A 10,536-nucleotide genomic window follows, 5' to 3' on the forward strand; every position below is an offset into this window, starting at 1 on the left:
GAACTGTGAGCATAGTTTCAAGTAACTCTCCATGCAAAGATAGCAATTCCAGATTCACTACATGGCTTAAAAAGCTTTGTGTGATTAAGTAAGAATTAGCTATCCAAGTTTTTAGTTATTTTCAATTGTGGGTTTTCTAAAAAAGTGAATTGCGCATTTCTATTGCTGGAAAACATGAACGAATCATCAGAATTTTAAACTTCTTTAAACCTAGAAAAACGACAATATCCTGCAAGGTTTCAAGGGTATCGTTGTGTCGTAAATCGGGCATTGTCATCTTTTCATGGTAGGTCACTTGAACTTACTCTTTCAGTCTCATTAAAGGGACTGCTCATGTAATTTCAAGTGACAAGCATGATGCATGTCAGATTTATAATGGTAAATTGTCTAGTGAAAGAATGATATATCCTTGTTTTCTATCTGAAAATTGGAAACTTGGTGTGTGGCAAGTGACTGGTGAATTTCAGCAGCAGAAAGAATGAGATTCGCAAAATTAATCACTTTGAAAAAAATTCCGGAAAACGACAATATCTTCCGCAAAGTTGATCAGGATGAAGTTTAATCTATCAACAAATAAAACTTTTGAATTTTTGAGAGAAAACTTGTGAAAATCATTTTTGTTTTGAAGAAGGTTAAAGGGCATTTGACTTGTAACTCCTTTAAAAATTACGCCTACAATCCCTTTAAGAATGCAGATCACGGTTCGTTCAAGTAATGTAAACTAGCTCAAGTGCCCGGCGTTGCCCGTGGAATTAAAATTTGAATTAAAAAAATTGAAATTTGAAAAAAAAATATTTGGAATTTTGAAGATTTTGTTTAGCCTTTGATACCCCCAGTCACCCATTGGTTCTCAAAAAATTTAGGCAGATTCGGTCCAGCCGTTTGGCCAGCTATAGCTAACATATGTATATATAAGCGAAGAGCTTTAATATATAGAATAGATTTAGTTATGATCAAAGATAAGAAAATATTCGTTACGGTATTACGGCAAACCCAAGGTTATAATGCACGGAAAGTTAACTGCAGTTGCGTATACTCTGCGTACATGTTGAAACCAGTTCTCTCTGGGCGGAATTTGTGAACAAGAATAGATGCAACAGTGTTCGTTTGTTATCCGAGGAGGTTAAATTTAATTAAATGAAAATTAATTAAATTTTGATAATTTTAATAATTCACTAAATAGTTTCCTATGACCAGAATATTTCATCGATTTTTTATGTGAAAGATGGATCCCATGTAAGGCTTCGACATCCGTTATGTATTTACATTACCGCCCAGAGACAGTACACTGCAGTACAAAAGATGCGTACACCTCTGAAATAACTTTCCTTGCATTATAACCTTGGCCAAACTGAGCTTTGAACTAAAAAACAAAAAACATCTTGATTCTTTATACATTCAACCATTTTGAGCATCACTAAACCTTTCCTGGGGTCATGTGAGGTCCCACACAAAATTTGGGCCCAGTCGGTTCGGCCATTTTGACGTTTATTGGATACAAACTGACAAACTAACAGACAAGCAAAGTATTTATATAGATTATAGTAACTGTATCATGACATGTCCACTGTTCAGAAATGAAAAATGAAATGGAATAATTCTGAATTAAATCTTGCATTAGCAGAGTTTCCGCTCTACGGAACAGAATCACCACATGGTAATATGTTTTTAAATAAAAAAAATTAACTTCTCCACAATTTTTCTCTTTCACTAAATTTGATGCAAAAAACTGAAAAAGATCTTAAACATATTCACAGTTTATATTAGTTCTGATATTTCTCTTCAATGTTGGATGACGAGTTATCATAAAAGGGTGAAAAGACCGGAATTTACCAGCTTCGAAAATCAATTCGATTACTTGTGAAAAAGAAATTGCGGTATTTTGTGTACTTTATGTTGTAATGAATAAATAAATGATCAAATAGTACTCATTAGTATGGGACAAATCCATTGTTTTAAAACTAAAATTATTTTTGATACTCAAGCAGTCAGGGACAGTAAATTTACCCCCCACCCCCCAATCATACTTTAATTCTAAAAAAGATTTGTAAAATGATAATTGTAAAATGATAATTTTGTAATTTCTCTAAAAATATATTTATATGAATATTGTTGGTTAGTTTGACCATTAAGCAGGGAAAATCTATCAATTAAAAAAAATAAAAAAAAAATCCGTAATGTTTTTACTTTTATGATTTACGAAGAAAATATGGCGGCTTAAGAAGTAATACGAATTAAAGGGACTCCTAACCTATTTTAAACGATCCAAAATTAAAACCTTTCCATGCCTGCTTCACAATGGTACCCTTATGCCCTTATTTGAACTTCCAATTAGAATTGATATGAAATTATCTCAATCTTCTTTGTCCGCATGTCACTTTTAAAATACAAAAAGCAGAATATCTTACTCATCTATAGTCAGACAAAGGTTTGATCTGCGGGTACCGTTGCGATTCGAGCATGGCACTTTACATGGAGGATAAATTGAATTAAGTCTACAGTCCTCTTAAAAAATTAAAAATGTTAAAGTTTTAAGATTCTTTACTGTTTAGTTAAGTGAAAAATGCTTTAAAACCTGTTATAAATGTCTTATTACAAGGAATAAATTACTTATTAAAAGTTAAAAATGTAATATTATTAGCAAAAAATGTCTTCTTACAAGCAATAATGTTAAATGTTAAATGTCTACTATGCTATAAAAGGCAATGTTTAAATATGGGATTTTTTTTCTTAACAAAGAATTTGACATAAAAATACATTCTTATCATCTAATGAATTATTGACTTAAAATTTGAAATGACATAATAGTTTAACGTCCCCAGAAAAGGTTACAAAAAATTAACAATTAACATAGCTAAAACTTCTGGATAAAAATTCTTGATATCTTTGTTCATTATGCCAGTGCAATTTCCGTTTTCAGTGCCAGTGAACAAGTTCCATATTTTTAACAATATTTACTGTTTATTAGATAATAATTTGACCTAAACCCTTAAATATTTTTATAAAAGTTCCTTGAAACAATTGTGGGAGTTTAAAACACAAATTTCTTTAATAATCATGTTTAACCAATTTAATTAATGCATTTAGGACAAAAATAACTGTATTGTATAAAATAGATTAGAAAACATTAATAAAATTAAACAATTATTTTGATCACTCGTGACAAAGCCTTAATTATCCTGAATTACCCACTCTTAAAATGTATATAGTGTACGAGGGAGGGAACCTCCGGAAGCCATGAGCCTCCGCTATGCAGTCACGAGCCTCCCAGATTTGCTAGGCATAGCGGAGACTCATGGCTCATGGCGTCAGTGTACATTTGCAGGGTGGTAAACTTTTTTTCAGACTGATTTATTTTTGACAAAAACATAGTAGATTTAAAAATGGCAACTTTCCCTCTACTTTTTTCTTCCTTCAAATAATTTATTAATAATATTAAAATACATCATGGTGATTTTAACTATTTTAGTGAAAATATTTTTCAAATTGTTTAAACATCAAGTTGAATTTAAATGGTTGTCCCAAAAAGAAACAGCACAGAGACACGCACTGTTTCTTTTTATATTTGGAAAGAGAAGCTATATATTCAAATAATCGTTATTTTTTTTAGTTTTAATATCCAAGACAAACCAAAATAGCGCTGCCCCAATTGACACCAGGTAGAAATTAAATTAATAAACATTAATTTTTCATTTTTTGTAACAGGTTACAGTTTATTTATTTATGTGATTATTTGTATCTTTATTCAAATCTATAACAGTTGCGAAGTAACCATCTTTAAAAATAGACGGAAACAATTTTGTCAATTTTGTTTCTTGTCTCTTAGGTATAAACCCTTAAGTCACTCTTCAAATGAAACTGTCATTAAAACCACGGCTTTAAATTAACAACCAAAAAAGTTAAAGAAAATAAAACTGTAATTTGTTAGTTTTCTTTTCTTTAACTTTGCAATATTTTTATCCTAAAAGAAATATTGGACAACGATAAAAAAAACATGTTTGTTTTTGCATAGTTTTAGATCATTTGTGGACCGTTTACTTTCATATATCTTCTGTCAGGAACAAGATATGATTTAGTGGAAGAAAAGCAAATGTTTAGGATGAACAATTTTGAAAACGTTGCTTTTCTTACACTACGCCAAGTCTTTAAACTGAAAGAAATTATAGGCAAAAAAAAACCCCAAAAAAAGACCAACTGGATGCAACATCACAACTTAAACTGAGGACAATCTTTTCCATGAGACTATTTTAAAGTGTAAAGGTGAGCTCCCACCAAGCTCCTGAAGATGCAATAACCTTTGACGAGTTTGTGGATAGAAAGTTCTCTGCAAAGTCCTTTAATGGATCCTGGTGGTCCGAGGAGGAACTACAATGGTCTGATCAGGTTAAATTTTTCTTTCTTTAAATTCATTTTAAATAATTCTGAACACATTTCAAAATTGATTAGATATATGGTTTTAGAATTAAATGATAAAAAAAGGATGAGACAAATATCAAAAGTTTTACCCCCTTCATTATCATTAGGATTTGCAGAGGAGAAAAAACGTTTTCAAAAAAAAGTAATCTTGGGTGTGTTGGGTATTTTACCAAAATCAAATTCCCAAGTAGCAAGTTCCCAAAATGTGCAACTTCCCAAAGGTTAGGTTAGGTCATCTGAGGCGCTGCAGGCTGCAATTGGGACTGAACGCAACAGCTAGGATGTGCTAGAGAGCCAAGCGCTGCAGCTAGGACAAACTTTGGAAGTTGCCATATGGGAAATTGCACATTTGGAAAGTAGCCCCTGGGAAGTAGCACTTTGGAAATACCTATCATCGTCTAAGAATGTATCAGTCACCTTAGGATGAAAAAATTTTCTAACACAATAAGAGTATTAGCTTCAAAAGTGCCTACTTATTTACTTTAAACAGGCCCGAGTATCTTCATGCCATAAAGCTTCATGAAATTTGGGTGAAATTTTAATGTTGATTTAAACTTTTTTTCAGAATGGAAATCTGGTTGCCTGGAATTTTAACACCAATGAAACTTCTATTATTGTTTCAAATGAAATGCTTGCATCTGTCTCCAAAGGTGAATCAGTGGCTATGCCTAACTTTAAAGTTCAAAACCTTTAAAACCTTGTTATGTTTAGGCACTAAGTTCATGGGATTTTCTGGTGACAACACTATGATATTATTTGCATATGAAATAAAATCTGTCTGGAGACATAGTTTTACAGCAAGATATTTAGTGCTTGATACAACTACAAACAAGGAACTGAGAGATACAGTTGTCAACATGTCTTTTAAGCAAAAATATTTGTAACTTATGTTTTGAAAAGAGTTTAAGTTTGACAACCTTTCTCTTGAAAAAGACCACAGAAATCCTAGCTCCTGATGGTGGAAATACCCTTCAATACTGTGACTGGATTGATCAAGGAGAATTTGAAAGTGCACTGATTTATGTATATCAAAATAATCTTTACTTCAGGTAAAATGATTAAATAATAACAAATAAACAATATTAAACACAAACAAAGTTGCAAATTGTGGTCTATCAAGACAAGCACACACATTTTTAACTGGAGCTAATTTGTAATTGAAGAAAATTATCAATTTCTTTTTAAATAGGAACAATGCGATTGAAGAGGATGATATTGCTATTACTGACGATGGAGTTATTGATAATGTTTTCAATGGAATTCCAGGGAACATATTTGCTGAAGGCCTTAAGAATGGCTATTAAAGCTCTCAAAGATTTTGAAACCTTCTTTTTTAACCATAAGATTTAACTTTTTTTAAATGAATTTATAACCTGTTGGCAATGTAAAATATGAATGTAGATTGGGTTTACGAAGAAGAGGTCCTAGCTTCAAATGATGCTCACTATATAAGCCCTGATGGCTACAAAATAGCCTTTGCTCAATTTAATGACACACTGGTGAAGGATTTCAAATATCCAAACTATGGAGATCCCAGTGATGTTATCAATGCTCAATACCCAACATACAAGTAAGATTTTTAGATATCAATAATTAATCAGACATAAATTACTTGAATATTTTTCAGAACTGTGCGTTATCCAAAAAGCGGGGAAACCAATCCCATTGCAAAATTGTTTGTTCGGCAATTTTCAGAAGAGAAGAATAAAGATGTGATTCCTCCACAGAAAGTAATAGACTGGCAAAAGTACATCTTTACTGATGTGAATTGGATAACAGAAAACAAATTAAGGTATTTTAAAACTTAATTTAGCGCTAATTTTCATATTTTTAATTATGTATGAATTTCAGTGTTGTATGGATGAACAGAATTCAAAATGAATCAGTTCTTTGTATCTGTGAAGAAGAAGCAGTTTCATGGGAGTGTTCAATTCTTAATTCAGTAAATCAAGAAAATGGTTGGCTTGAGCCCGGAACACCATTTGTATCAGATCTTACAGGAACAGCTGTAATCACAATTCAGTCAACACTACAGAATGATAATAGACACTATCCCCATGTTGTCAAGATAATGATGGATGGAACAGTTGTTCCACTGACCCAAGGCTATCTTGTTGTGACTGATATATTGGACTGGGATGAGGATGAAATGGCCATTTATTTCATGGGAACAGATGACCGTAGTCCAGGTTCTAGACATCTCTACTCAGTGGATGAACATGGAAATGGGTTTTTGACTTGTTTAACGTGCAATCTTAAGGTAAACATAAATTATTTCAGCAAAACCAAAGTTGCTAAACAAATTTATTTGATCATCAAATAATTTTTTTTATTTCAGAGCTTGGCAGGGGGTGTCTGCGACTACAATGAAGTTTCCCTAAACTTTGAGAGTACCCACTTTGTTCATATTTGCAGGGGAAAGGTAAAATATTTAAGTAATGTTGAGCTTTAATTGTTAAATATTTGAAAACTTGATGCTCTAAACAGTACAAATGAAAGTTAAGGAAAATAAATGAATAATGATGGCAGGAAAATGTATTTAGAAAAGTCTCATAAATTTTAATCCTATGCATATTTCTCAGATTTTAAAATTAAAGAGTTTTAAAAGCCCAAAATCAGAAAATCATATATTTTTGGTTCCATCCTGAGGGGGATTTTTTTGTTAATTATTATGTATTAGGATGTACAAATATGTATTTGGAAAATATCTCTTAATTTCTCAGATTTTAAATGAAAGTTTTAAACAGCTCAAAAACAGAAAATTTAGTTTGAGAGATAAATTTCATTGTTCAATTAATTATCACATATACTGCCTTAACTAGACTGCAGTGTACACTGTATACCTTCATTATCTTAGGACATACCTGAAGTAACATTAAGAAACCTGCCTGATTGTGATATTATTTACAAATTAGAAGAAAACAAACCACTAAGAGAAGCTCTTCAAAATAAAACTTTGCCAACAAGAATTGACACAACATTCAATGTTGAGGGAAATTTTACTGCACCAGTAAAGATATCTCTGCCTCCACATATGGTTCCTGGTGAGAAATATCCCATGATTGTTTATGTTTATGGAGGTCCTGGTTCACAAATGGTTGATAAAAGGTATTTTAATATTTTTTTTTTGATTTAAGGAAACTTTTTAGTTTATCTTTAAATTTAGGTGGAACATAGGTTGGGGCGAATATCTTGCCACAAGCAGAAATATCATTTATGTCAGCATTGATGGACGAGGAACAGGATTCCAAAGTGACGAGCATAAGTTCCAAGTTTACAGAAATCTAGGAACAGTGGAGATGGTTGATCAGATAGCTGTTGCCAAGAAGCTGGCAGAAACATATGACTATATTGATCCAAGTAAAGTAGCCATTTGGGGCTGGTCATATGGAGGATTTGCTACAGCCATGACATTGGAGCAGGATGTTGGACCTTCTCCAGTATTTTCTTGTGGAATTTCAGGTTAATTTGAGACAATATTAGTATTAAACTTATGTTATCCTTAAACTAATTTTGTTATATTTTCAGTTGCTCCTGTAACTAGTTGGCTCCTGTATGATAGTATATACACAGAGCGCTATATGGCTCTTCCTTCGGAGAACATGAATGGATACAATAATAGTGTCATTAATGGGTAAAGTAAACATTTTCAGTTCAACCCTGTTAAAAAATATATTTTCGAGTTTAAAGGGAGTGTTCGTGAAAAATGAAAGGGGGTATAGGCTTAATGCGATAAAAAAGCGCTTTTGATCACTAATAATCTTACTTCTATCTGTTGCGTCTATAAGGAGAAAATTGTTAAAGACGTCTCATAACGAATAACTTAGAACCCATACAAATTCAGAAAATTGCAACATATGACTTAGACCGTAAAAAAATCAATTTAATTTCAAACAAATCATTCAGATATTACAACCTATAGTCATCGATTATCTTTCGCCACATTTGTATATAGTTAATATTTTAAAATATTTTTTAATTAATTTGTTTTGAATTTGATTATTTCTCTTGTCGCTTGCGCAACTATTTAAGAATGCCGTGCACCACTCACATTTTTCGAAATCCGTTAAAACGTTTTCTAAAAAAATAAAATATTATAAAATATAAACTATATACAAATGTGGCGAAGGATAATCGATGACTATAGTTTGTAATATCTGAATGATTTGTTTGAAATTAAATTGATTTTTTACTGTCTAAGTTGTATGTTGCAATTTCTGAATTTGTATTCGTTATGAGACGTCTTTAACAATTTTCTCCTTATAGACGCAACAGATAGAAGTAAAATTAGTAGCGATCAAAAGCACTTTTTTTATCGAATTAAGCCTGTACCCCCATTTCATTCTTCGTGAACACTCTCTTTAAGTCAGAAAACCTTTCTATCAAATCAGATCAAAAACTTAATATTCGACAGGATTGATAACTTGAAAACCAAGAAGTGGATGCTTAACCATGGCGTGGCAGATGACAATGTTCACTTCCAGCAGACAATGTTACTTACCAGGTATATATCTATCTAATAAACAAGACTCTTCCGCTGTTAATGTAAAAGGTGACTAGACAATCCCCACTTTAGTAATGCATTCATAACCAGGCTTAAGGAAAGCTTGGAGTCCTTTAACTATAAACACATTTAAATGTCGACATTATTTTCAATGTCAAAATTTTTCTATTTTGACTTGGGGTCATTCTTGAAGGCACAAATTTGGGCCCAATTAGTTCCGCAGTTTTGATGTTTTGGATACAAGACAAGCAAAGTATCTATGTAGAAGAGATGGAGGTGCACTTTACAACTGGAGTCAGAAGTTACATTTAAAACTTGTAAATCAAATCAAACCATACTTTAAGAGACAAACTATTACAACATTTCAATCCAAAAGTGACATTACTAAATCAAGAATTAGATAAGACCTTATAGTCTTTAAATGAATAACAATATTAATTCTTACATTCATGATAAAATAAAATTTGTATAGGGCTCTAGAGATAAAAGATATTCAATTTGAGCAACACTCTTACCCAGATGAGAATCACAGTTTAGGAGGGGTTTCCAGGTACTTTGAAAAGTTTCTTAAATTTTTTCAGTGTTTCGGATCCATATCATTTTGATTTGGATCCGGATCCGGATCCGCGGATCCGCATCCGTGATGATGGATCCGGATCCGGATCCGAGGTAACTTTTGATTCTGTGAATCGGATTTTCCCTATTAAATGTTATGCAAGGTTATAATTTATAAACTATAGTAATCCTAAAGTTAAAAATGTCGTCATTACTATTATATAAATGTAAACATTAAATTATTAAAGATAATTTTGAAAAATTTTCGTCATGTAAATAATACATTTACGAACCATTTTGATTTATTTATTCCATGGTTTTGGTTAATTTTTGGCGCTACCCGGATCCATATCAACGTTTCCTGATACGGATCCGGATCCGACCAAATGATACGGATCCGACCGGATCCGGATCCGAAACACTGAATTTTTTAATTGCGCTATTCTTACTTGATATCATTATTGATGTGCCCTTTATTGTTAACTTTTGGTCATCATTCCTTAATGGGTGTTTGAAAAAGTGAAATAGAGTACAATATAAATCTGCAGCAAGTTCACTATCAATATGTAAAAATCAAAGTTGCTGGAACTAATACAAACTATTTTCTTAAGTTGATGTGTTTGCTGAATCCTTTTTCCCTTTTTAATTTTTCACAGACACTACTTTTTATATATCTTATTTACTATTCAGGTTTCTTTATCATGCAATGAATGATTTCTGGACCCGATGCTTCAATCTCTGAATCATTTTTGTGATATTAATAATGCACTCCAATACTACTAATTGTTCCAAGCTCAAAATAATGAAAATAAAGTTATTACTACTCTGAAAAAATAAGTCCTACCTGCTTAGCAAAGAATATTTTCTCCAACCTGAAAAAGAGGACAATCAAAGGGACTGTTGACTTAACTTCATTTGACCCTAAGAGGACAATCAAAGGGACTGTTGACTAAACTTCATTTGACCCTCAATCAAAGAGTTCTCAATTATAACCTTTAAACCGTTTAAATGATGATGGAGTTATCCTTGTTTATCTATCTAAAAACTGATAAAGTATCATT

General features: G+C 31.9%; 1 protein-coding gene across 1 annotated transcript; it reads left to right on the top strand.

Annotated features, from left to right (window-relative positions):
• Positions 1-1,584: 1,584 nt before the first annotated feature.
• Positions 1,585-10,309, top strand: LOC111710734 (venom dipeptidyl peptidase 4). The gene is made up of 17 exons (XM_023484852.1): positions 1,585-1,657; positions 3,605-3,659; positions 4,254-4,383; positions 4,982-5,066; positions 5,128-5,249; positions 5,350-5,465; positions 5,606-5,682; positions 5,818-5,986; positions 6,044-6,208; positions 6,268-6,676; positions 6,755-6,838; positions 7,274-7,524; positions 7,583-7,878; positions 7,945-8,050; positions 8,831-8,920; positions 9,393-9,470; positions 10,166-10,309. Exons 1-17 carry the CDS (start codon positions 1,585-1,587, stop codon positions 10,215-10,217), a joined length of 2,358 nt encoding a protein of 785 aa, XP_023340620.1. The 3' UTR covers positions 10,218-10,309.
• The last annotated feature ends 227 nt before the right edge of the window (positions 10,310-10,536 follow it).

This window comes from Eurytemora carolleeae, unplaced genomic scaffold (genome assembly GCF_000591075.1).
Source record: "Eurytemora carolleeae unplaced genomic scaffold, Eaff_2.0 scaffold843, whole genome shotgun sequence".
Taxonomy (NCBI): Eukaryota; Metazoa; Arthropoda; class Copepoda; order Calanoida; family Temoridae; genus Eurytemora; species Eurytemora carolleeae.

Coding starts and splice junctions, on each gene's coding strand:
- LOC111710734 (XM_023484852.1), top strand. CDS start 1,585: ATGAAATGGAATAATTCTGAATTAAATCTTGCATTAGCAGAGTTTCCG. Junction 5,987..6,043: donor GCTCAATACCCAACATACAA/GTAAGATTTTTA, acceptor AATATTTTTCAG/AACTGTGCGTTATCCAAAAA. Junction 8,921..9,392: donor CAGACAATGTTACTTACCAG/GTATATATCTAT, acceptor AAATTTGTATAG/GGCTCTAGAGATAAAAGATA.